The sequence below is a fragment of the Anopheles stephensi genome, chromosome 2 (genome assembly GCF_013141755.1).
Source record: "Anopheles stephensi strain Indian chromosome 2, UCI_ANSTEP_V1.0, whole genome shotgun sequence".
Lineage (NCBI taxonomy): Eukaryota > Metazoa > Arthropoda > Insecta > Diptera > Culicidae > Anopheles > Anopheles stephensi.
In genome coordinates this window covers 5,694,783-5,722,612 of record NC_050202.1, presented here as the reverse complement: position 1 = coordinate 5,722,612, position 27,830 = coordinate 5,694,783, and the positions used below count along the sequence as shown (strand labels likewise).

General features: G+C 43.8%; 1 protein-coding gene across 3 annotated transcripts in view; it reads right to left on the bottom strand.

Annotated features, from left to right (window-relative positions):
- Positions 1 to 528: 528 nt before the first annotated feature.
- LOC118508223 (protein amalgam-like) overlaps positions 529 to 27,830 on the bottom strand; it is a 72,255-nt gene continuing 44,953 nt past the window's right edge. For all 3 annotated transcript variants that reach the window (XM_036047812.1, XM_036047813.1, XM_036047814.1), the window contains exons 3-10: positions 15,861 to 16,016; positions 8,582 to 8,904; positions 8,287 to 8,434; positions 6,880 to 6,977; positions 5,508 to 5,629; positions 5,191 to 5,371; positions 4,164 to 4,334; positions 529 to 1,784 (exon numbers count right to left, since the gene is read on the bottom strand). In XM_036047812.1, coding sequence (XP_035903705.1) covers positions 1,590 to 1,784; positions 4,164 to 4,334; positions 5,191 to 5,371; positions 5,508 to 5,629; positions 6,880 to 6,977; positions 8,287 to 8,434; positions 8,582 to 8,904; positions 15,861 to 16,016 — 1,394 coding nt within the window. In that variant the 3' untranslated portion in view covers positions 529 to 1,589. The remainder of the gene's footprint in view (positions 1,785 to 4,163; positions 4,335 to 5,190; positions 5,372 to 5,507; positions 5,630 to 6,879; positions 6,978 to 8,286; positions 8,435 to 8,581; positions 8,905 to 15,860; positions 16,017 to 27,830) is intronic.

The following is a 27,830-nucleotide window of genomic DNA, read 5'->3' as shown; positions in this document are numbered from 1 at the left end:
TAGGGCTGACTACTTTACTACGGGTCAAATTAGGTCACAGAAAGCCAGAAATGGCAAGCCGAGACCTTTTGAGGTTGTTGTGCCAAGAAAGAAGAAGAAGAAGAAGAAGAGATTACCGAGGTTGAAGACTTAATTGATAATTTTTTTTGCTGCATCCTATTGAATGAAAATGATTTGAAATCCCTTTTGCGATCGCGGTCGATCTTCGTGATCCATAAACGGTTCGTTAAGTGATCATTTTCGCTCCATACAAACTCAGAACTCTCTTCGGGTGTTGAATGGTACTATAAGGCAATGCTTGTAGAAGGCGCAATCGGAGCTATCGGAGTGAGTATCGCTGTTTAGGTACAATTTAACGATCGATTCAAGCCAAGTGCTAATCGGTAAATTCTGCTGTCAAAAGTATAAAGCCAAAGTTCGATCAAAACACTCTCAAAATTTTTCTTTCAATTTAATATAAAAAATATTTAAAATTTTGGTTCTTACCCAAAAACAATTCCTAAAGAATTCAGACGTGCAAATATGAAATTTGTTTGGAGTAAAATAAAGTTTTATTTCCCTTTCTTAGCAATTGGTACAATTACATATTTAGTTTTGCAGGCAGCAGCAACGATCCTCCGTATCGATCGGCCATCGTCCAACACGGAATGCAGGTTAAACGATAAAAAAAAGAAAACCAAAAAGAAAACCTAACCTTAGTTCTAAAAAACTAAATTGTACCAGAGTTTCTTCGCCCGCTCGACACATTTGCTTTATTTACCACATTTACCACAATTTCTGCAACAAATGTGATTACAAAAAAAAGGTCAAATCGAATCCCTAAACTCTCCATTCTCCACCTTACCGCCGGTAAGGTTTCTGCCCTTTTGTCCTTTCACGCGAATGAAATGAGTACTAATTGTAAGGGTTTTCTGCCAGCAAGTAAATATTGTTTTGTTTTGTTTTTTTGGGTTTTCTATATTCTCATTTCGTTTTTCGGTATTTTTTTTTCCAATATGCGTCATTCGTCTTTGGCTTCTTCTATATGGTATATCATTTTGTGTTTTTCCATTCCCCTTTCCATTCCGCCTCATTTAGTTGTTATTTCTTATTTCCTCTTTTACATGTATTTCGTTCCTTCTTCCGGGCGCTTATCTTACATCTAGAATCGTCATCTCGTGTTTTGCTTAATTCTACACTTACACCTCTTACTTGCTAGTGCTTACTTGCTCGCGTTGGTTTATTTTTTTTTACTACAAAAATTATTTACTCCAAAGTCAGCTGACAGTAGCATGGTTTTTTTCTCTGTTTTTCTCGCTTCCATCGTTTTCCCATCTTGCCATGTAAGTTATATAGACGTTTTGTCAAGATGGACCGGTTGCTTAATGGTTGTGGATGGTTTAGATGCGTCCTGCGTCTCTTACCCTTCTGCTGTCCTTTCTCATCTCTCTCTAACATTATGGTGGTTTTGTTGTAGTTTTCGTTAATCATTATGATTTCCAGAAAAAAAAACCCAAACTAAAGGAATGTAAAGTTATATCTCTTCTTTTCAGTTTTGTTTCGTTTTCCCCTTGCAGCACACTAATAGTGGGGTTTGGCGCATTATTTGTTTATGTTCTTACCAACCGCCAAATGGCGCCCACTAAGCTCAGTAGTATCGTTCCCGGGATGAGTTCGGTGCGCAGTCCGGAGCAGCGATTGAGCGCCCGGTAGTTGTTACCGTACGCGGTCGATCCGAGCGTTTGCTCCACGTCTTCGTTCGGCATATCCGTGCTGAGGGTGTAGAACTGGAATATGTCACTAACCTGCAAATGGGAGGAGGGGAGGGTTGAAAATTGCCGGGCCAAGAGAGATAATATGAGTAAGTACCAAAAAGAATGGCGTAGTGGATTAAATAATTTAATAAAAGCGTCGGTCGTACGGCCCAAGTGCCGTACCTTTTACGTCAATTTAATCGGTTACATATGCCGGTTGCGCTTGGGCCGGCCGGCTTTCATTATTGCGACAAAATTCAGCAGAGAAAATTCATTGTACCTCGACAATGGATAATGAAATTGAACGAAGCATCAGCGTCTGTACGGGTGTGTGTGTGTGTGTGTGTTTGGACGGGCCTGTGTACATACGGAGTCGCACGTAATTAAACAGTGCCATAGTGCGTATCGCTCGGTATCAGGCGTGCTGCGGGTGGGTGTGACTGATGTTAAATTTCCCAGCTACAATCTGAGCGGCATGAAAGCTTTCCCATCCGCTCCCCGCTTGTGTGTGGATGGGGTGTCCGATATTTGGAATTCCAAAATGGACGACCATCAGCACGGAGTTTGTACTATTTTTATCCCCCTTTGTATGGGTGGGTGAGCTTCGCTTTTTTTCCTACCTTCAGTTCGTTGTTAATTTGTGATTTTTACGCTGCTCTTTTGTTTTAATCTACGGCACCTGGGCGTGGAGGATACCCGGTAAACACACACACACACACACACACACACACGCGCATGGCAACCCGCTGGTCTGCAGTGCAGTGCGGAATCTCGTTAGCGCGAAAATGCGAGTGTGCAATCAATTTTAATCAGCCTATCAGTTGGAAATTGTTGCAAAATCGGTCAAGAGACGTATAACAATACTATGGAGCAAACACACACACACACACATACACACGCGTACAAAAAAAAGAGCCAAATGGGAATCTGGTTCACCCACCATTTACCACCCACTGGACACACACGCACACACCAGAACAGTCCGATTGGAATACGGCGATAATTTACATTTTCGCTGAATCAGGTAATTAAAAATGTTATGTAAATTATTTCGACCCACTGGCACTCCAACGTATCCAGCAGGTGGGGAAAGCGGAAAAAGGGAGAGCGTTGCAGTGCACTTGATGCATTCGATTGTTAGCAATGCGTGTTTTTTTCTTTCTTCAAAATGCATTCATGCCGTTACCGACCAGTAAACGATTTCACGAACGGCAGTGTCGGCGGTTATGTTGGGATTTTATCGCTCATTTCTGCGGTTATGAATTGGGTCCTAGTCGTGTTGTGTGCACATTTTTTTCCAGTATGTCAGTGTGTGTGTGTGTTGAAAAAAAACGCACTAATGTTGGCGGTGGCGATAGGATAGGCGGTAGTGTTTCGGTTAGGAAAATGCGCTGTAAAATTCAAGTGCCACAGGTCGATGCTACACAGTAATTGATGTACAACGTTCGTTTCGGGTTTTTTTTCCTTTCTGTCTGGCTGTCCACCATAATGAGTGGCATTCAAATTCTCTATTTGCGATGTAATTAACTGATAGAGAAGTGTGGATCGAGCGGGCTGTATGTGGTACTTGTATGATGGCAATGTATGGACACCAATTGCGTTCCTAATTGAGTGCTTTTTATGATCGTTTAAAAGCAGAATATTGTCAACGGTTTGCTGTGGAAGTTTAATATGGACCGCAAAAGCGGAAAGAGGAGTTTCGTTGTACCGCATGCTGGGTTTATTATGCTCTGGGAACGCCAAAATGTAGGCAATTTTAGGATGAAGGATAGTTTAGAATTATTATAAGCATTCAATGCTTTGAATTTGGGTAACAGGATGACTAAATTCAACAGGAATTGTAGAAAAAGTCATCAAACGAACGACTTATTTGAATAAAATCCTAAAAAAATAGAAAATGACAGTTTTTATAAGTGTAACGCTTAGTAACGCTTTTGAGTGAAAGTTCTGACACATTAAAATCATACCCGAATTTGTTTTATTGTTTAGCTAAAAAGGTTCACTTATTTCGACAAAGCGATGAATTTAAAATCAAAATGTTATTTGTAACTGTCATTGCATTACTTTTGAGGTCCGATAGAGGGCGCAAGTGCAGATTTAGTTATAGTATTCGGAAAGAGCTATCAATTTTATTTAAAAAAATGCAAAACTGAGCAGAAATATTAGCGTTACTATGCGTTACTACCAGTTCTTAGCAAAAATGTAGCTTGGTTCCACAATATTTTCTTCCCATAACCGTATCTGTGTAATTATAAGGCTTAATTTGTCTTTATAATAATACTATCCGGTCCTTCAATCACATACATTTAGGCGCTACATTAGAGGCTTACTGAGTACGAAGCAAGGCATCGTTTCATTAAAAATCTTTATGGAACGTAGCGTAGCGTCCACAGTTTTCAATTATTACAGCAATTTACAACAGAAACCTACCTCATTCCAGCCGTAACGATTTTTCGCCTGCACGATCGTTTCGTAGACCGAGTTCGGATCCAGCCCCTTGATGGTGTACGTCATGATGTGCCGATAGGATTCCGATCGGGTTGACGGTGGGTTCAGGATGATGTCGTGCCATCTGCCCGGATGCTGAAAGGACTCGTTCATCTGCAGACATTTGGGCCGGTGGGGCACCCGGGAAAAATGGAAGAAAATGATGAATTTGACGGTGAGCACAAAGAAAATTAAGCAACGGATGGAAAACTGTTGATAAAAGTTTGCCCGTCTAGACATGGTGCGGGGGTCTTTCTTTTATCATTGGAGATTGTTTTTATCGCTCCGCTTATCTAGCACACGCACGCATGCACCTTTTCGTGAGGAAGCGGAATGGTTTAATTTCTGCGTTTGACTAAGAAGGGAAGCAATTGCATGGACCGCTGACGATAAGCTGTCAGTCTAATTTGAATGTCGTGTAATTAATCCTCAAAATGTCTGCTTAAGTAACCAGTGTGTTGGGTTTCTTACCGGAAAGAATGATTACTTGTAATTTAAAACGAATTTCGCTCAAATTAAATTGGTTACAAGGTATTGCAAATTAAATTATGTTCAATATCCATTTAAGAGTTGCATCTCGACCGCTACACAATCAATAATTACTTATACAAAGGAAAACCCCGGATGCACCGGCGTCGTGGTGCCGAGCGTGAAATCATTGCTTTGCCATAATAAATTATACTAGCTCGAGGCAGAATCCTGGTCGTGTGTTGCACTGTTGCATACACACACACACGGTCTTATGCTTCCTAGAATCCGAGGTATCTGTATCGAGCAAACGCCACACAACCCCGGTGCAATATCGTTGCCCGCCGGTTGGAGGCGAATAAATTTGTACCAGAAGATAAGTGTTGCTGGGGTTTCTTAAGCGACCACAAACCAAACCCTGACGGAAGAAGCTGAGGTGATAAGGCGACTCGGCGCTACTGTGCAAAGCCCGGACGTTTGGCCCGGCGCGAGAGTTACTTACCATTAATTTTCTGTAGAGTAATCTTATTTCCTCTATCAGCGGGAATGATTCAATGCTCCATGTTAGGTTGTACATCTCCCGATACCGGCTGTACATCGGCGAATGGAACTGTGCCGGTCCGGGCCGGCCCGATACTTCGATGTACTTTTTCGCTCGTCCGAGTGAGTTTTCCGCCACGCAGCTTCCGGTGGAGAGAGAAAAACAGCGGGATGAAGAAATTCGAAATTCAACGATTGATACGAAAAAATGGCATTAATTTGTAAGCAGAGTCTCGCGAGTGACATCGCTTGGGCACCCGAAACAAGATGAAACATTACCTATAATTGCCAAAATCAGATGCTCGAACGTTCCGGACGGTTAGGTAGTGCTTTTCGCCCCGCGTATCCATCGTCCGTCTGTCGTTGGGATGCAGCAGAAACGAGTCCTGGTACCACATAACCTGGCAGTGCAACGAGAAAGAGAAAGCGAAAGACAGTAAGTAATCAAGCGTTACAGTTTGTAAAACGAATCGATTCTTATCCAGCGCACTGGCATCTCTTTCACAGCCGACAGAGACACAGAGTCACAAAAGGGTTGACAGTTTGGTGCCATTCGGGAAATGGAACTCGTCTAACTCAATTTTACTCAGCATAATGGTTTTCCATCAATAGTTTGCAGCTTCACGGGGAGGAGCAGTTACGGGGAAAGATGGTGGAAAAATGGAACGGAAAAGCATTTTTAGATTGTTTTTTTTCCATTTAAATATCAAAACTACCAATTATTGAAGAAGAAAAAGAGTGTTTTAGGTTAGTGAGTTAGTTTATCGAGACTTTGAGTCATTACAGTTAATTTAGCAAAAAGAAAATTGATTTAAGGCTCGGGTTTTCCCATAAGAGGTTTTTCCTTCCTTCCAAAACTAAACCTTCGAAGCCCAAACCATCACTTCTTCCATCTCTTCTCGAGCCAGTTTTAAAAGAATCCACTTTTATCCCAACTCCATTACGGGTAATGTATTCCCGTGCCCTTTCGCCGTGCTGAAGGGGCAGCACTACGGGCAGCTTTCCATAATTTTTCCACCGAACCGGTATCGCTGTTCTCGTGGCGCTCGTGGTGCAGCAACCCTGCCAAGAAAGCCAACCGGTGCGCCATTTCCAGCATCATTACCGGCTCGGCAGCACAGTGGGATTGATTTATTGGTTTCATTTTTCAGTGCTGCTTTGCCGAATGCATTATGCAGCAGTGACTAGGGACTTCTGGTAGACCCGGGGAACGCTTGCAGAACACTCTCACGACGCTCGTGCTGCGCGTGTTGCTCTGTTCTGTGTTTTTTTAACTTTCTTACTTTGGCTTTTAGATAAGAACAGTGCACAGGGTGTTTGCCTTTTTTTTCTTCCTCTTCACATTAACATTATTGATCCAAGGTAGCTCCATCAGGCTAGTTTTAGCTTCAAGCTTTGAGATTCGATAAGGATAAGAGATAACGCTCGATCTGCCCACTGGTAATAGAAAACCTCATTAGCCGTTTGATCAAGCTAAATAAAGTGCAAATTTGTGTGGTTCCTATCAGAAAGTATTGTTCCAATGATTTTAACACGATTATTGCAATGTATTCCTTTTAGCGGGAAAACCCAGCTATAAACCGGACCAGAAAGGGCTCGTTCCGTTTTAACGAACTCTTTTGCCCGATACGATAGGTTTGCATGTGCTTACCTCAGGATTAGCATCTCCGTGTACGGTGCAGACGAGCTGTGCCTCGTAGCCTTCACCCGCGTGGACCCACGATTTTTCGACCGTGATTTCCGGTGGAGCTGTAAGAGGAGAGAGAGAGAGAGGGAGCGAGAGAGAGAGAGAAAGAGAAATATACATATTTATCAAGCAGGCAGGCCAACAGTTTAATCCATCAAAATCAGCTCTCGAAAGAAACCAGAGGGCACATTCGGCCCAACCATTGGCCACCCCGAATGCCACTTCCACGAAGTAGCACATCCATTTTACACACAAACTGCCAAACGGTTTGTGGGGGTTTTTATTCTTTGTTCCGTTTGTTGGAACGGTTTTTGTTTTGTTTTGCAAACCCCTAATACGATTAGTATGCATTCCGGCGCTATGATACGATTATGATGATCATTTCACATTGTTATGTGAAACATGCCGACGGGAGCAAAATGCCAGCAGGAAGAGTGTTTCGAGAAACGAGCCAGTAAACGAAGGCTTGTTAAATTTGGAAATCTGGGAAACTGGTCTTATTTAATTCTGACCATCACTGTAAATGTTGTTCGAACTGTGAGTGTAATTTTTGGAAGAATTATTTTTAAGGCTTTTGTACGAACATGAGGATGAGAGTGAGCCTTAAGGTGTGTTGGTTCCGCGTTCGGTTTGATACACCGTCGGTTCCTGGTTGGTGGACTTAATTTTTGTAACAATCTTACGCAGAAACTACGCGGAAATGAGCTGTCTATACTTGGTAGTAGCTAGGTCTTCAGCCCGGATCTTATTCTCGTCCGCAGGGGTGATCATGTCAGTTGGACGGGTGTAATCAGGTCTACCTTAGCCTTAAATAGTAGGTCGAGACCTCTCGATGTTGTAGGGTGAAGGAAGAAAAAAAGAGTACTATGACTTTTTGAAATTAAACATCAAAACAGTATTATTAAAAACAGCTTTAATATTGCCAGTTTTCTATAAAAATGTGTTTATAAGCTAATAAAGTAGACGTAAAACATTCGCAATATTAATCAAACTCATAAAAAATAGTCAAACAAAAAAAAAATCTAACATCCGTCCTGTAATCAAATGTGGATCGTTTCACGCCACTCCATCCCAGCATAATTGAGAAATGTATTTTTAATCCAATCCGAATCTAGTCGAGATCGATCACGGGGCTGGAGATTTGGATTTCGGAACTCCGGACTTCATAATGGTCCAACGGCCCGACCCCAGCAACCGGACACCGGCTCACAAACCGTACACAGGCCGCTCGAACCCAAGCACACACACGGCGCACGGGTGTGTTTTGTCGAATCATTTCACAATTAGTGACTGATTGCTTCCGGGCACAATCGGACCGGGTTGTTGGGGCAAACTGGCGCAGTCGTCGTCGTTGCCGAATCAATTACTCACAGAGGACAATCAGCTGCATGTCGACGAACACCGGTTCCCGGATGCCGTTGTCTGCGTAGCACCGGTACGTTCCACTGTCCTGCCGGTTCACGTTTTCCAGCGTCAGGGTGGGCCCTTCGGAGAGATGCGGCGAGCCGTGTATCGAATCCTGCGGGATGCACAAGAACAACCCAACCCCACCCAAATCGGAAATCAGAAACTCAGGAATGTGGTACGGAGGGAAAATGAAAGAGTGAGAGGGAGCACAAAAAAAAGAGGACATGATTTTCCAGCGGAATATCCGCCACTGGCTTACCTTTCTGGTCCAGCTGATGCTCGGGACGGGGTTGCCGGAGGCTTTGCACTCGAGGGTCGCCGTGCCACCCTTCCGGACGGTGACGTGACCGGTTTCCGGGTTGGAGCGTACCGAGGGTGGCACCAGAATCTCGACCGTGTGCACCAGGTCCCGGTTGTCGTGGTCACCGATTTGGCAATTGTAATCCCCGGCGTCCTGCGGGCGAACGTTTTTAATCTGCAAACTGTAGCCCTCGAGCAGCTTGAACCGTGTGTCGCGGGTAATGATAAGATTGGCGGCCGTTACGACGGCACTCCCTCGACGCCAGAGCAGAATGTTACGGCCTGCACGGTGTTGGAAGAGAGCAAAAAAAAAAAAAAAAAAACACGAACCGTGAATAAAACTTGTGTACGAAAGGATAACAGTGAGATCGAAACACGTTTGGGAAATGAAAAGCAGTGGATACACACGAGAAGGAACCGGTGGTCGAACATGTTTCGAACTGTCAAGGATTACGAGCCTGAAGGACGACCACCACCAGCAAGGTAAGATCGATGTGCAGCGGCGCAAACGGCGTTCAAGGACTTCTTTGTTCTTTTGCTAGTGGCGGAAAGTTTCTGGCATCGATTTCCTTGTTCATAGCATATAGAGGCCTCAGGGGAGGCCACAAAGTTGATATGAATCGCAAACAAAATGGTTTGTTGAAATGTAATACTTTGTTACTTGCAGGCATCCTTTTAATGTCTAGGTTTTATGCAGAATGGATTTAAAAATTTTCACAAAAATTAGACCTATTCTTGGATTCAAACGTCCCGGTAACGTTCGACAGCGGTGTTCATCTGAGTTCATTTTAGTTCATTCGTTGTTCACTGATTAGTTGATTTGAAAATGCAATTATATCTTGACTTGTAATGCTGTTATCGATACTCTTCTATGGAGTGAATATTTCAAAAGAATATCTGTTATACGTTAACTGTTATACGGGCGTTAACTGGTATACATCGCGGAAGCAATCGTTCCCGTTGGTTTGAGCGAACTTTTTGAGATTGATGGAGCGGTATTAACGATCAAAATTAGTTTTTGAGTCCTTAAAAAATATAGTCTGGAATTGTTTTTTGCGAGTAATTGTTTTTATAATAAGTAAAATATCATTTTTTTTATAAATTTGATGATTTTTAGGAATAAATATTTAAAGCACAGTTATGAAGAGGTTGGATAAACCAACTATACTCCGGATAAATTTAATCTAGACAAGTAAGGGAACCTTTGCGACTCTAGCTAAGAGTAAAACAGAAACTAATATCCTTTAATGTTAGGTTGCCAAAGCTCGGCAGTTATCCTCATATGAAAACCGAATGCATTTCATTGCTCACCAGGCGTCATAAGCTCGTTTCCCACCACTGATCTTCATGAATTTTGGCATCTGTTCATGCGACACGACTGTTTAGTGAGTTGTGCAAATTCGTCACGATTAAATCCGTCTTCACAAACTCATGAGCAACACCTGCTCAAGCTTACCACTTTTTCATTCCATCCCGTTCATTGGTTCACTGTTCCCCGTTTTGATGCCACACTTGGCCAATCTCAAATTTGCTCACTTGCGGTTGGTGTGGTTGGTGCATCCAGCGCAAGAAGATCTCCACAACCACACGCGAAAAGAAAGACCCACTCAGGACGCGCAGTCTGCTAACTTGATCTACACTTGGCACAAATTGGATTGGAACTTTTACCATTAGCATACATCATCGTTGCAAATGTATAATTGAATAGTTTAATGTTAATGAGCGAATTAAAATGCACTTTCCACTTTGTCTTTTCGTCGGCGGTGCGCGCGCTCGTATACGCCCGCTGTAAGCCATCTGCTCATTAGAAGCCGGTCGTACGTTCGTTGCCTTTTGCCAATAAAGCAAAAACCGGGGACTGCTCGGGGAGAAGGGGAAGAAAATGGCAAAACAAAGACGATCGCAGCCGTGTTGGAGGCGCGTAGCGATAATGAGTGAAGCAGACATTAACTCGGGAGAAAAAAAGTGATGCCGTTCCCACAGGCGATTCTACACTACACTAACCCGAATGTCGAACTATGCGCGCCCGGGATCTCCTGCTCTCCCGCTCTCTCTCTCTCTCTCTCTCTCTCTCTCTCTTTCTCTTGGTCGTTGTATCGCTTTTTTGAGCCACAAAAAAACCCCAGGAATTTAAATAGGAAAAAAAGGAAAACGCGAGAATCACATTCCTGCGAAGGAAAATGAAAATGGTCTGAACAGGGCGAAAAAGGCAGGAACGGACGAAAAATTGCAATCTTCGGTCGAGTCGTGCGGTGAAGAATCATTTTGCCGTTTGGCAAATGAATTTAAAACTTAATTTAAAATCATCTCTTTCATGTTGCCGTGAGTTACTCACACACACACACTCGCACACGTACACAGAGAAAGGAAAAAAAAGAAAGCTCTACTGGCGGGAAAAAAGGCGCTCCGAAGCATTGTTCCACAACACGGGTACGGTATGCGAAAAACGCGCTTGCAGATGATGGCCAGCGGTTCTGCAACCGAAATGGAAATAGGATTGCTAATTTCGCGAAAATTGCCGGCAGCATGTACAGCCGCACAGAAAGGCAAGCAAGCAAGTAATGCAGGCGGGCCGTGTTGGTTGGTAGGGCTGCTACTGCTGCTGCATTGGCATTTGGCACGAATTCGCAGTTTTGTTTCTGCGGTGCATGGTGTGTTTCGGACTTCGGGAACCATAATAACAATGCATTAGCGCGTGTGGCAATTGGCTCCCTGTTTGAGCGTAGTTTTTTTGTTTGTTTGCTATTTTACTTTCCTTACTTGGCATTTTCCCTCCAGCAGGCGGGCGGTGGTCTTACATTTTCCACGACTTTTCCCCGACCGGAGAAGCGAAGGGCGGTTGGCCGTGGGAAGTTGTGTTTTATCAAGCGCGTTCGGCGCGTTGTACTGCCGCCGGTTGTTTATTATGTCCGCTCGGAACACGGAGCGGAGCCAACTGCCAGCAAACATCAGCGGCACAATACGGTACGGCTTGCGCTGCACAACGCATTGCCACGGAACGCCGCGTTCCGGTGACTATCATGTTGTTGGGAGCAAAAGTTTGGATGCGAAATTTAAATCTCTAGCAGTACACGCCCGAACCGAGCGGGAAAAGAATGTTTCGCATGTTTCTGGTGGTGAAGCGATGAGCCGGCGTTTGGACTGTAATTTGCTATTATGCTAGATTTTGTACGCAAAAATTAGCTAAAATAAGCGACGGATCGGTGTACAGAGTCGGTGTGTGTGTGTTGATGTAAAATTGTAAAAGTTCTTGAATTAATAAATGTGCTGGTATGGTTGCTACGGGCTATTGCAGTTTGGAGTTATGCTATCGAGTCACTGACGAGTGACGTTTAGTGTGACGCTGACTGACAGAGAGCTCAGTTATGAGCTCAGGTAAGTAAGCATTAATTACTTACGATTTATTTCTTCTTGTTTCTGTGCTCTATTTGACAAAAATGAAACAAAGTTATGAGAAAAATACGATCTTGCAGACAGAACGGAAAAGCATTTAAGAAGCGAACATTTTGCTTTAGAAATGAGTGGTCGGAATGAGAGCTGTGAGTGTCGTTTTGAGTAACGCGATGGTTTTGGATGACGAGTGATTGGGACTTTTATGGTATTCGTATTCGGATGGGCTTCGGGTGATATTACTAAAATTCAAGCTTAAAACTCATTTACGACACTAATATTTCACTTCCACGAAATGTTGCATTGACGCAAACATTTCCATGTTGCACTTTCCTCGAAGTGCTAAAAATAAAATTTATTTGTTCACCGTACAACCGAATCATTCATTCAAAATGCTTGAAATGTATAATCTAGAATATCACGCCAAAGTTTAATTTAAAAGCACCCTTCCCCGTAGCAGGGGTCTGCAAAATTCGTAGCACTCGGAAAATGTCCATGAAATTAATACATTTCCGAGAAAACACCTAATTTGCGCAGTTACAATGAGCAGATGCACACTAAATATTGTGTTCCACGAGCCCGAAATGAACATATATTTTTACCGACAGTTTTACGGTTGTGCTCATAATGGAGCGTTTTGTTTTGTTCCCGTTTTGGTGGGTGGTGGCTGCTTTCCCGCAACAAACACGCACACGCCGGTAACATTATATATGTGATGTAAAATAATGGAAACGGTGATGAAACTCGCCGGTTGTACTGTGTGTATGTGTGCATGACGTTGAGCACCCGTAAATCGGAGAACACCACGCTGAACAAATTAACTTCACCTACAATCGCACCTGTAACAACGCGCCGAACACAATGGGGGAAAATCAAAGCACCCAAAAAACGTTCGGGTGAATGGGGCAACGAAAAAAAACAGAACCGCACGGGAAAATGATTTGAACTGCAATTACAATTAGCCCGTGCATGGTACAATCAAACCCAAAGGACGACACCGGACCACAGTGGGGTGTTGTTTTGGGGATGCAAAGAGGCGTGATGCTTTTAAAACTAAACACGCTTTCATGAAAAACGGCACAATGGGTGGGCTGTGAGGTGTGATTGGAAGAAAACTACCCCCAAAATCGTATCAGCAGCCCCCCCCCCCAAACAAGAAACGAATCCCGTTGATGAAGGTACATTGAAAATGCATTGCAATTGGGCTGCAATGCTGCTCAATGGGAGAAAAATCCTCTACGGGATGTGTTGCGGGCTTGTTTTGTTTCGAACGTGGTAGTGTGTGTGTGTGTGGGTATGCATCCGGAAAAGTGTCGGAACCTGTGAGCATATTTTCCGACTGTTCATTTGATTGCAGTGAGATCTATGTTCCAGGACACGGTGAATGCCACCACCGAACGGGGTGGAAAGGTTGGTAGGATTAAATTTGAAATACCACCTACACATGTGCGCACCGAGCACATACCCACATGCGCGCATGCATACCGATCCCAATCGCACCCCATCGGGGCTTTTTCGTGCGGGCGGTGGAAGCTTTTGCCATTGGATGCGGTTCATTTATTTGCAGTTCGATTGCAACATCGACGGATGCAGCTTCCACGTGCATCATTCCACGTGGCATTTGGTGCGGATGGTGTGTGCCTGTCCTAAGCCCCGCTTGTTCGATGGATGGATTCGTTTTGAAATACTCGCACACACTCACACAAGCTCGTTCGTGATAATGCACAGTGGTTACGGTGGATAGCTGAAAGGTGTTAGTTATAGTGTTTTAATATTTATTAGAAAATAGGATAAATTATTACGTCTCTTTTTTAAGGAATCTTTCTTTTTAACTTAAAGCTATGCAGAAAGGAGACCAAGGTGCATTAATTGCACGAAACAGGATTAGTAGTGCTGATGATGGAGACGCCTAGTGTTTTACTTGCCTTTCTATATACAGGAGCTGTTTTATCATTCATCCAGGAGTTCATTTGAAATTCATCATTCTTTGTTACATAATATTGTAACCATTTTTGTCCTAGTGATTTGAAAGTTTATATTTGTGATCATATCAGCAGTCAATACAATTAAGGTTTAATCTCAACGTCAAATACATGTAATAAAATTAAACACCTTATAGGGCATGTAACATGAAAATCTTTAATAAAAGTGAATATGTAAAAAATGTGATAAAATTTTTTTTTCGGATTTTTTCCGAAGTTTTAAAAAGTAAAAATTACTCAATGCCCACTGTGCAGTGTAAACAGGTGCCGTCGATCGTGTGACGGTTCCAGCTCCGATGCAGGTTGAAATAATTTATACAAAAACACACACACACACTCACCCTCATACATGCTTACATAACCATGCCGGAATACATTAAACAGCATCAACGTACCTTGCTCATCCTCTTAGACTGCAATTATGAGTGCATTTTCGGTGCATCGGTACACTCGATGCCGAAGCAAAAGTGGCTAATAAGTGTGGAGCGTAAAAGCGCTGCCCATTACGCGACCGATCATCGGGTGCGAGCAGTGCGGGATGTGAAAAATTAATTATCATGCTATTTGATTTAGTAAATGCGTGTATATTTTTACGCATCGTTTCGCATCGCAATTGGCAACCGGGGGCAAAATGAACTGCGTCCGGTCGCGGGCGTTAGGACGCTCGATGATTCAATTAAAATAACAACTTAAACGCACGTACGTACCGAATGGCCGGCAGGGGGACTGGTGGTGGGATCGCATTAGCCGCGTTTGTTGAAACAGAAAATACGATACGTGGACCGGGAGGATTTTTTTTGCCAATTCCAACACGCCCGGAAGCACCAATTTAATGCCGGGATGGAAAATGTAGCAGCGCAGCAACAGGTGAACTCGCGTGTTTTTGTGTCTATTCACATACGCTTAAGCTGATCAAATTGATTCGTACTGTGTGCTTTTTTTTTCTTCGTTGTCTGTCTGTACGCCGATAATACAGCATTTCCTTAAATTGGATTGTGCGCTAAATTATCAATTCCATTAAAATAATACCTAGCACGCACACTCTCTCTCTTTAATCAGGCTGATGATGCTCTTGCCGGTAAAACTTCCACCGAACCCGGTTTGGCGTTTGGTTTGCTGGCTGGTGAATTTAATTTCCTAAATAACACACGCAAAGATTCCCAGTAATCGTCTTCCCAGGCGTGTAATTCCTCAATCCATCCAGGGCACGACTCCCTGTACATAAGCATGTAGATTGATGGGATCCTGTAATCGGCCAGATTAGACGACAAGGGCACCGAGTTTTTCCCCACGGTCGGAAGGAATGTGTGTTCCCGTGCGAGACAGGTGAAACTTTCAGCCCGTAAAAAGCTGCAAGCCACATGTCGAGAAAATGGTGCCTTTCCACGCTGCCTGCAGAATTTGAACAATTTTGGTTTTGGGGGTAAGATGGTTTTCCCGCTTGCTTCTTCTAACATCGCCAGCACCATGTCCGGGATGTTTAAAGCGAAAACGAAACTGGGACAAAAAACACCCCGCACGAGCTCAACAAGATGAGAACGGTAACCAATTTCAACATGATACCTTTGTACATCTTCGCTCTCTCCTTCGCTCTCGTGAGGTACGATTTATTTGAATGTGTCTTTGCGTCTGTGTTGCAACAGAAGCGAAGAAAGTTCCCAAAAATCCTGCAGCAACACGCTCCCTTCTCTCGACAAGGTGATGTCCCTCGGGCTGCTTTTCATTCTATCTGTCAAACAAGCATAAAACGGGAAACATGTTGGGTTGAACAGGCCCTATTTTGGCTGTTTGTTGTACAGTGAGGAGCTTTTTTCCCCGTTGCTCCGAAACAGTTCATGAAGGAAAAGAATTCAGGAAAAAACTCACCTAGATTTTCCACCTCGCAGGGAAGCGTAATCGTATCGCCAATGACGGCCCGGACCGACTGCGACCGGGAAGTGAACTTGGGCTGCACCATCGGTGGGCTGTCGATGAAGTCCGGATCGAGCAGCGGATCGGACAGACTGTTTCCGAATGAAGTGCCTGCAAAATGAAACGAAAAAAAAGAGGAGAAGTCAGTCAGTTATGTTGGGATTTGGGGTGGGCGCTTGGAGTGAAAAGGATCGCACCCGAAATTGGGCAAAAATTGCATCAGTACCTATAATCGATCACACGGCAAAAACGGGGTTTTCCGACTGGATTTCCACTACCGAGCGAGCTGTGCCGGTGGATGCTGTCGAGCAGCAGCAGCAGCAGTGATGTTCTAATTAAAATTGAATGCGTCACGTTCCTGTGTGCGGAGCGATTCGGTTCGATAGTGAGGCGGGATGAATGAACGCCATAAAAGGGAGCAAAAAAAATCTGACGGTGTACCAAGGTGAGCCATGATACACCCTCGACTGGTATCGCTGTCGTATCGCAAAACTTGCCCGAATGATAAGTCAAGTAGTGACAGGTTTTGTGCTTGCGATGAGCTACCGGAATCGGGACGTGATTTTATTTCTGAAACTGGATTAAAGAACCTTGCACCATGCAGCCAGTGGCGGACGGTGGTTTCTAAAATCGACAGATTTAAACCCTTTTCAAGGGAAGTTGGCTGAGTATTCGCGAATGTAATCGATCCCAAGAAATGGTTTCACATTGCGCTGTTTGGATGAGTTTGGTCAAAAATTAAACGAAAGCTAAAGATTCCAAAGAATACAGCGCATATTACAGTTATTTGAAATTCAATACATTTATTGCGGAAAATTGCGTTAGTTGGAAACATGACTGCAACTTTTATAGCCCTACTGTTTTGATAAGTTAAATCATTTTAAACAAAAAAATAAAATAAAATAAAGATAAAATAATTTCAAAAAATTAAATTTAAAAAATATATGGAGGCGCCCAGTACTTGATTCAATGAAGTAGTCTCTCACGACTTAACACAATTGATCCCACCATAGCGCAAGATTATATGATATATTTAACCACTGTTTGCTTCGTGGTGTCCCATGGTGAAGGAATGCTCGAAATAGATTTTGTAGTATTTTTAGACCATGCTCTTCATTTTGACGTGCTTGACAGACTTCCGAAATTATGAATGATATGATTGCAATCCTTGTCTTAAGTAAGTTCATTTTAATCTGTTTTGAAGCACGCTTTAATGCCATCCTGGCCTAGCTTCCTTCCCACTCTCCCCCCCACTCAGTGGAAAACAGTCGTTAAACATGTCGGAAGTATTTAGTCGTCCAAGTTTCATCGGTATTAGGGTAAGTTATGGGCCAAACTTTGCACTTACAAGCTATGCTGAAAACTACCACTTCCTTTTATTTATAGCCGCCAGGTCCAACGGCATCTACCAGCAAAACAGTCGTATCAGTAAATTCGTGATAATCTATTTTCGGCTGCGAATGTCATGTAGCCGAAAATTTGTAGCCTCCAACAAAACCCTAGCTGCTAGTGTACAAAGCGCTCCATACGCTCCGACACGACAAGTTGGGAGTCGATGCTCGTTAAAATCGACATACCCAGAGACACTGTGGTATATGTGTGTGCACTGCCCAACTCCTCCGGAATCCAAACGGAACTCGATAGCGTGCACGAGTTTTGCGACTCCGTCCGCAAGTCACCGAAACCACGTAGGGTGAAGTTAATTGGCACTAGTTTGGTCGCACGGCAAATATAAAAGTGAAGTCCGATCCGGTCCTGTTCCCTAGCCACTGTCCCACAGCCCCAGTCTTATTTGAGGGCGACTGTTTCAGCCCCGTTTTTGGGCGACCCAGGACTTCCAGCAGTCGTGCAGTGGGAAGCGCCCGGTTAGTTTGTCAATATTTGAACGCTGATGATGTTTAACTTCGTTTCACTCGTTGTGGAGCTTTTTCCCGAACCGTAGCCCTCGCTGGCACATAAATAGCTGCGAGCGTGCAGAAACACACACACACACGCACGTATGCACGCATGCACATTCGGGAAAATAGTTCACATTCACGCGTGGCATCCCACGGTCGAACACGGTTCGATCTAACGAAACGGGGTTTTGTTCGTGGAAAACCCGAACTACACACTATTGAGAAATGAGTAACCAAGGCAAGGCCGCGCGCGCTCGCCTGTTTGCTTGTAATATGTGCCAAACGGTGAAGGCATCCATGAGATTGTTCCGATTGTTTTTTGCTGCTGCTGCTGTTGAACAACTCACGAACAGGACTGGAAAATGTTCGATTTTCCACGGGGAGGAAAAAAGGGGGGAGGGGGGAGGGGGGGGGGACAAAACTAGCGCGCGACGTTGACGCGCCGCGATCGATTGACGTGAGAAGTTAGGCGCTAATTCACCGAAACGGAGGCCAAATTTTTCAATCAAATCATTCAAGAGTGTTCCGAGCGCTTTTCCTGCTGGCACTGGTGATGGTGGACCGCCGGAGAAAACGCAAAGGAACGCGCCGTTCCCGAACTACTATTTGACATCGAATTCAATTTTCTATTTTCTGCTTCTGTTCTCTTTTTATCGCTCTTTCTTTCTCGCGCGCACGGTGCGCTGCACTTTCGATGATGGCCTGGTTGTGCCGTGACGGTGGCGTGTGTTTGCGTGTCGATCTCACAAAAGCGATTCGTCCATACAGATGTGGCGCGCTGCATTATTTGTAAGCGTTTTTAGTGGCAGAGCGGAGGGATGATTGGGAGGGACAGTGGTTGAATGCCATTTTAAAATGTTTCATTTCATTTTTAACTTTTTCCCACCACCGAACGTTTTGATGGCTGCACCCTGTGTAAGCGGGCAGATAATTTTTTCTCCCCTCACATCGTTGCTTGCTTTTTTTTTGGTTGCTTCTCGGCAAAAGTGCAAATGGGGACCGAAGTTTCTGGCTAAAAATGGTCTCTCTCCTTTTTCAGTTTTTTATTCCACCCTTCTATAAAGCAGTGAAAAAACCCCTTAAAGGAAAGAAAAGTGTCACAAAAATTTGATTCAATTCCATATCGACAATTTGTCACCGTACTGGCGAAAGTGATGGTGGCGTTCACTTAACGTACTCGGAGTCGTAGTTTTGCGAGCCTGCGAGCTGAGAATGCGTTCAATCAGAGCGGAGGGGTCAGACAAGTGAAGTAGTGAAGTCGTGAAATGGGCAGCAAAGATGAGACACTTAATAATACAAAATGGCAATTTCAGTCTTCAGTCATTGCAATCAGAGGGTTTTGATGTTCGTTTGCTTCTGCTGGCGATGGTGGTGATGATGATGATGATGATGGGGAGCGCCTTTCACTTTCACGACAAGATGAAAAAGTGTTTGATGATGTGATGAATTTCCTTATGCGTGTTGGTAGGGGTGAAATCGGGAATTGAAGTATAATTGAAGACGGCAAAAAAGGGAACGAAATTGGTTCTTTTAAAACGATCAAAGTGATTCAATTCAATTGGTGAATGCATTTTTGAACCCTCTTTTCTACGGCTAGAAGGGGCAGCAACTGTTGATTTCGTTATTTTTTTAACGCCAGTGCAATGCTTGGCCGGAGCTTTGTCATTTTGTAACAGAACTTTAACGTCAAGTTATGTGTTTTTACCAGTTTATTTTGAGCTTAATAATCGATTTGAAAATTTTACTTAATGTTAGGATTTGTCATGTCATGATTTTCATTAATTGAATAATAATTACGACAGTAATTCAGTTAAGCATTTGATTGATTGTTTTGTTTGTATGCAAACTTCATTGTTAAATATTAAAATTAATGCCTAAATATGGAGGCGCCCAGTACTTTATGCATAATATAATGTAGGAATATAAAAAGGACAGTTTTTTACAAAAATAATAATAATCGGTAGGCGTTACTTTACATTGCATGGTTCAAATCATTTTAAGGCAAAATAAAGCAAAGAAACTATTTTTTTCTCGTAAAAACATAAAAAGAATGCAAAAGATAACTAAACATAAGATGACGCTTGATCGTCGATGGAGGCGCCCAGTATCTCATGCACATTAGTAATGCTAAGTAATCGGTTAATTGGTTGAAAGCTATAAATAATAAAATAATATCCTGCAAAATCAATAACACTTTGTTTGTCTTAAGGATCAATTCTATTTTATGTAAAAATATAGTAAAGAAACAACTTTTTTCTCATAGAAGCTTTAAATATTTTCAAAAAATCACTTTAAGCATGATGAAGATTCTTTGTATGCACAAGATTTTTTATCTTTCATCTTATAACTTCAATTCAAAGCTCTTCTCGAGTATCACTGTTTCTAACTTTAACGAAACTAAGAAAGTGATATCATTCAAGTAATTATTGGGCGGTTGAATAAACACACTATAAAACACGAACAAAGAATACTCTGCCCAAGCTCATCGAGAAAGCTAGCAGGTCTGGCTGGATATTGATATCTCAGGTAGGTAAAAAAACCAGGTTAGTACCAAAAAGAAAGAAAGGATGTGTCTCTGCTCTTCTGAACACCACCACCAACAACAACAACAACAACAACAACAAGCGTATCATCTCCGTGCTACGGGTGCTGTAGACAGTCTTTAGTGTTTGATTTAATAGCATATATGGACAAGACTAAACTGTAATCAAGTAGTGCAAGGACGAGCAAAAGCCTGGCTGATGATGATGATGATGATGCTGAATCGGGAAGCACAAAAGAAAGCAAACAAGATTTTTCATTTTGTCGTTGAGAACTCACAAAGAGAAAAGAATTATCCTGCCTTCCTCCGGAAAAGCACAGAATCCAAACTGGGTCTGGTTGATCATATGGCCGGGAATCGGGTTGAAACTGAATTTCGCAGCTGGATGGTTTGATTTGGCTGATTCTAAATTCTACACACCCGATGTGCCACATGTTTGAGCGGCTTCAAAGAGTGGCCCCAAAACCGAGCGCAAACAGACTAAGGCCGCGTGTGTGTTTGTGTGAGGGTATTAGCAGTCGTGTGCATTCTTGCAAACCTCGAATGCAAACGTTGCACAAAAAGGTTCGTGACACCTGGACGAAAAAATGGCCCCAAAAATGTGGGGAAAAACCCGGATAAGTTCAACTCGTGCTGTGGTTCTTCGGGCGTTAAATTGTGCTGCACACACGTGCACGGTGGACTGGTGGACTTTGTTTACCTGCCTGCTTGCCTGTATGCCCGCTTTCCCAGGTTCCGGGTGTGAAATAAATTGAAAAACCTTTCCACATGCATTAAGCTCGGCTGCTATCAATTTGAACAACATAATATTTAACTCCCCGGCCCCGGTTGGGGTTTGGGTAGATTTGAAGGTTCGTTCCCAACCCCGAACGCGTGTTGTGCTATAAATATTTCCATTATCACACTCGCGACTTCATTCCCGATACCGTCGACCGTGCTACATAATCACGCGAAGGTTAGGTGGTTTCCTTCGCTTCGAACGGAAGCAGGTTTTCCCATCAATTTTTTCTTTCGTTTTTCACGATTGACGGCACCTTGCTCGTTCACAGACGATGGAGGAGAAACAGAAAACAACACTCAAGTAAACAGACAGGCAAAGGAGCACGAAATGAAAATTGAGTGCTTGATTGTGTTGGTTTGTCTTTTCCTGTTAAATTATTTAAATGTTAATTTCGGCTGGTTATAACTTCGGCTTCGATTGGAAAAGCGTGACAATCGGTACAACCGGTTCTGGTGTGTGTGTGTGTTCACAAGCGGGCCTGTTCCTCAACCGGGAAAATTTCTCCGTCCTGTCTTTCTCCCATTCCTTATTCCCATCCACCAACCAGCACCTTCAAGTGAGTCCGTTTAATCGGGTAAATAAAAAAAGACGGCCCCATCGAAACGAGTTTTTCGATTTCCGTTTTTCCGAGGCCCCCGGATCGCATATAACGTGTGTACGGTCACGGTGGAAAGCATATGCTTTTGTGTGTGAATACGTTCTTTCAATGCAGCAAACAACGACATACGATTGAATTGATTAACCATTTTCCGGAGGTCGAGTACACAAGTGTGTGTGCGTGTGTGTGTGTGTGGGGAGGGTTTTGTTATAATTTTTGGTTCTATTGGTGCAAGCTGCTCGACAGTTGCTTTGTTTGCGATCGTTCTACAAAGCCCGGGTACCCGGGGGGGGGGGGACCTGGGGACTCGAGGATGTGGGTTAATTAAATATTGAAATTAATATTTATATTCAATAATGAATAAATTTTTATTATGCACGCATGCACGCACGCACACACACCGAGCGGGCACTACACGCGAGTTTATGGAAAACAAACACCGAGTCCGGTGGGAAATGTTTCTTCAAATTTATTGCCACTTCATGAAAACTGGGTCGAGCGCATTTTCCGGTCGAATTATCCCCGCGTGCGCGTTTACATGCGTGCTGTATTGAGGTGGTGTTGTGTTGTGGTGTTGGTGAGGTGGCAGGTGTGTGATGGTTTGACACCCCCGGTGGAGTAGTTCCGGCGAATGGGAAGGATTTATTTGCCGTTTAATAGGGGTCGTTTTTATCGATGAATTGTTCGATTTTGCATGAAAAGAAAAATCACACTAGCATCAATCGGGGGAGAATACATCGGTACCCAATTTAGCATGGTGCGCGAAAACGTATGGATTGAAAAAATAAGTCCTGTAAGATGATGGGTACAAAGTGTGTCTTTTCTTGCTGAAGCTACTGCTGGAGTAGCCATTCAAAAGTGTAAAGAAAAATGAGAGAGTTCAAGGTTACTGTCAGGCAAGGTATATACAGTGCAAGTATGTTGTTTGGATCTTGGTAACATCCTCTATCTTCTAGAGTAGAATAAGAAAGTTGAATTGAGATCGACCAAAAGGAAGAAAAACTGAGGAGTTCATCGACTTGATCAAGCCTCATCTAAGAACAAAGAGTCAGAGCAGCTATCCAAAGAGCGTAGACAATATGGATATTACTACCTAAATATTAACGATTTCCATGCCTGAGTAGTAGATAATCTCTTTTGTCTGAAGATCGGTGACGAATTGTGTCCATATTTCTCCATGGACAATGAGACCGACCTGCTGTTGCAATTAACTTACTGGTGGCAATGTTTATTGTCATCGACTAAGAATATGTCGCCATTACACGTTCCTCAAGAGGATTCATCATGGCGTCGTAGTACATCATGGAGGAAGTGGTCGTTGGGACCGACCTAAGCTACATGAATGTTATCACGAGATCTTTTGAGGAGATGGATTGACTTTAGATTTACTTTTGGATTGATTCCTAATCATCATCAATTTTTGTTCGACAGACCCATATAATTAAGCAGGAAACATTGAAGAATTATGCTTAAACCAGTTGTAAACGAATCTCATCACAATGGTTTCAATAAAAGTAAGCTTCACAGTACCTTGCCGATGAAGTTTCAAAGTCTCCACGTTCCAATCCCCATGTTCCAATAACCCATCAACTAGATCGTTAAAGCTCCAGAGATGCATACGGGCCATATGCTGTGGCATCCGCACGAGACGTACCACACGATGTCTATTTTACTGACGTGAAAAGCATGGAATTCGCCTAGCAATCGATAATGCGCTGGCGGTGAATAGCTTCCATTAGGTGCCCTGGCCGTAGTAAATGGTAAATGTTAATAATCGCAAAACAGTGGCAATTTGATACGGTACCACCATCATCAGCCGCTATCGATGCCAGCGAGCGAGTGAGCTGAGTGTTTGTCTGCGCCATAGTTCGATGGACTGATTATTCCTGGTACAGTCCTGGGCCGGGATAGTGCATTCCGCATCCCGAAATACATCTCGCACCAGTACGTGGTGGTGGGAAATATTATTCCATGCCAAGCGCCGGAGTAGTGCTGCCGTTGTTCGTGGTAACGCCTAGATTGAATTCCCTGGCACAATGCACAGGGCATATCCCACGGCTGACGGAGATGTGAAAACTTCCTTTGCTATCGTTCCATCATTTCAACGTCGCCTCCAGGGGGCTGCTTCTGGGAAGATGACCGAGAGGCATGAGATATTTTCTGCACAGCAAATGGCAAACGGTGGTGGTCTCTTTACACTCTTCAAGATACTTCCACGCGAAGGAATGGGAGGAATGGAGGGAATGGATGGATGGATGGGTGGGTTGAGGTGGGCGAGAGTATTTTAGTAATTCGATGTGCTCGCCGCTCGTATTCGTTACGCTGCGCCACGTTCGCAGGGAACAACTTGGCCAGCAACGGAGGTGGAAACGTGAGCCAAACGGCAAACGCTCGCCTCGTCCGGGTGGGCTCGTTTCGTTTGCTCGGCGTGAAATGTAATCCTTTTATTTTGTAAATATTTGCACAACACGTGATTCTCATTTCTTGCTGCTGGTAAATTCTTCAAATTTTACCAACACGTCACTGATGATGATGAAGGCAGCCGATGAGGCGTTTCACCAGGCCACTAGTGTTACGACGGTGAAGGCTGTTGCGTACGGATGCCATTGCGTGGCTGCACAGTGCCCAAAATTCTTTCGCCGTTGTAGACAGCAGCTTACGCAACCTGATTCTCTCGCAGGGCAAACAATTTGCCCGACAGCATCGTGCTGGGCGATGGTGTTGTGGAAGGATTTTTACAAGCTTAGCGACTTAGTACAGGTTCAGAAGGCTGCCGGTGAAAAGCGGGAGGCTTGGCAAGCATGTTTTTCCCTACGAGGATGTATTTCAATCGTACATGCGACACGCTGGTACGCGAGATTCAACCGCAGATGCGTTGCGACGCGATTACACGTTTCAAGATTTGTAGGAAAAGAGATGCCTTTTTTATTAGCTTTATTTCCTTTGGCTTACCGAAGGGGCTAAAAACATTTCCACGCACGCACGGGTCACAGTTGGGAAACACTGACAATTAGCCATAAAACAACCGTCGTTTGTGTACACAGCGGCAGAAAAAACGGGGCTCGTCGCGGGATTTCGTTCCCAAAGCGCCTAAATTGCTGCAATGAGCAATGCGGCTAAGGCAGAGTTTATCCAAGTAGGCAGGTAGACAGCAGCTGTACCCCGTTCTGTTCACCGAGAACGGCGAGAATGGGTCAAAATAATCCGCTCCAGCACGGGACCGAAGCGCTCAAACAATCACTCAAACGTCGAGGGTACGCTGTAAATAAATTTGCACCGAAGCAAACATTTATCTTCAATTAAAATGCCTTTCCGGCGAGCCTTCGCTGGAGCTGATTTGCCGTGGCGTGCGAAATGACCCGGCTGAGATCGAAAATTGACAGCCTGATTGTTACGGCACACGCGAACATTCAATTAGAGCTTCTTGGGGGCTCAACAAAGCGTATTTGGGTCCATTTTGAGTGAAGTGTTGGGTTTTTTGCTGGTGCTGGAAGACGGGAAAAATAGCTTTCCCTTCGGCGAAGTGGCAAGCGGGGGTCTAATGTAAATTGATTTTGAATTTTTAAATATGCAGCAAGAGTTAAGTGAAACGGGGAACACTTCACTGGGTAAGGTTATTTGTACTGAAGTTTTAAAATAGCTACAAGACGACGTCTACAAATCCGCGCTACAAAGCTTCCCATTACTTGAATGACTTTCCCACGCGCACGACACAAATAGGCCCCTATTCTTTGCCAACTACATAAGCGTATTAACGACCGACGCACATCCACAATAGATTGTCAATCTCGCTAAGTGAAAATAGAAATTTTGCTCTTTTCCTTCTCGCCTTGGAACCCAATGGGGGGAATTTTTAGCCCAGTGGCAGAAAATAGCGCCAAGAATGTTCTACCATCCCCCATCGCACTCAGAAGCAGACAACCAATCTTAGCTGTGCGGGATGGTACGGTTCCGGAAGTTGATAAATTTTGTTCTTCACGACTGTGCGTCAACGTTCTTTCATCAGGTGACGTTAATGATGACGAAAGCCTCCTACAGGTCTGCAGGGCACCAGACATCACATTGTGCCGTCTTCCAATGCATAGTGGTACAATTAAGTCTAATGGGAAGGACATATTGTTATTGGTGCAGTTGAGTGTGTTAGATTTTAATTTATTATTTTTTATCAGTAGCAGGATGTAATAAATTTAAAGGTATATTTATAATTGCAGAAAATTATCACAAATATTCTAGCAAGTACATCAAGGTACTAAGCCAATGTAGGCTAAAACCTATCTAAGAGCGCCCTTATTTAGATTTTTATTGCAGTTAAAAAAAGTCTTCCAAATGTCCGTCGTTGTACCACAGTGCGACGTCACCTTAAGAGCACCCCATCTTTCGCCAGTTTTCCAAAGTTTTCCGGAAAAAAGAGAATGCGCCCACCACCGGTTGGTTGGATTGTATTCTCGTTCACCTTGCTCCATTTATGACACGCTAAAATTAATGATCTAAAGTGGAACGTGCAGCTCGCTCATTTAGGCGGATGATGAGCGTTAAAGAAGTCAATTTATTAGTGCAAAAATCTAGGCCCAAAAGATAACATTCAGTTGTACGTAATTGTTGTGCAGCAAAGAGCTTATATGATTTTAATTAAAATATCTGTTCCCTCATCTCACGGGTCGATGAGAGGGAATCGTTCGTTAGTGCTGAAGGATTAATCGTTGGAGGTTTTTGAAAGGGATAAAAAACCGCTATTGGATTATTAGGAAAAACTTCGTGCTCGTACCGTGGAGAAACAACGGTTCCGCTGATAATAAAGCTAAAGTTTTCCGTGCGGATTATGTTTCGCCGGAAGAAAATGGGCCCAAGGTAAATGGGGCGAGCAGCGCGAAGGCACGATGGGCAAATAATGATAGATTGTTTTGGTTTCTTGCTTCTTGAAAGGGAAGCACGGTTCTTCTCGCTTTTACGCTCCCCACCAGTATTACCGGAGATAGCGTGAGCAGCAGCAGGGTCTCATCTGAACGTGAAGTGTGCGCTTTCCCCCCCCCCACCCCCCCCTCTCGAGCAGCTTGAGATTGAGGTTGACGTTGCCCATTATCATGATTTAACCGGCATTTGATTCGAATCGGCTGAATCGGTGGTCGGAGGAAGCCCTTGACGCCAGGGTGCGAGATAGGCGCACTAACGTCCCTGCGGGAGCTCCATTATATTGGCTACCCTGTGCCGCTTTTTTCATAAATCATGTTCGAAATAAATGAGATGCCGTGACATTTCCCTGCAGAGCATTACTCGGTGAGGCGGTGTGCTATATAAGGATGACATTTTTTATTCCTTATCTTCTTCCATTCTCTGGTCGAAAGCTCCCACGGGTTCACGCATACGAACAACTAGTGTATAAGCATTTCGCATTAAGGCCTTAGGGCACGGCATTCAGCAAGACGAGGACATCTCTTGGCAGCAAGGTTAGCGCACAGGTTTGCTGGGAATCGGGTCAGAAATTGATGGTGTTTGATTTGTTTGCTTGTTAGTAAAGGGAGACACATCGAGACGCAGTCGCTCCGAGTGGCGCAACCGCGTGAGGTGAGTGTTTATCTGAGGCGCTGGGGTGACTTTGGACAAACAACATTAGCACAACCGCGGGTTCCGTTCCGGGTTCGATGGGGGCACAATGTCACTTCACTGACGTCGGCATCAATTCGCCGGGAGCAATTATCGGCTACCGGGGCTGCCGATTGCGAACCGAACTCGACAAACTCCCCGGAAGACGGATGAACATTCCGGTGTCAATATTTGTGCTAGGACAAAAACTTGCTCGTGAAAAGAGTGTAGGGTTGGGACGCGGGCCGACGAATAAAATTAGATTTTCTTTCACCAGTCACCAAATTCGCGCAAAAGTCGTTCGCGAGCGTGAAAAGAGGACTCCCGATACCTAGTTAAGCGGACAGTATAATCGATACGACAGTGACTGGGACATTTGTCTGTGATCTTCTTCAAGGGCATTCGGCGTGAGTGGAAACATCTTTAAATGAAGACAAAGAAGAAAAGGGTTCATATTGCACGTCTGAGATAACAGAAACTTTATTCCTAAAATTAAGCCTGGCAATCAAGGACTTTGTGCTTTGAT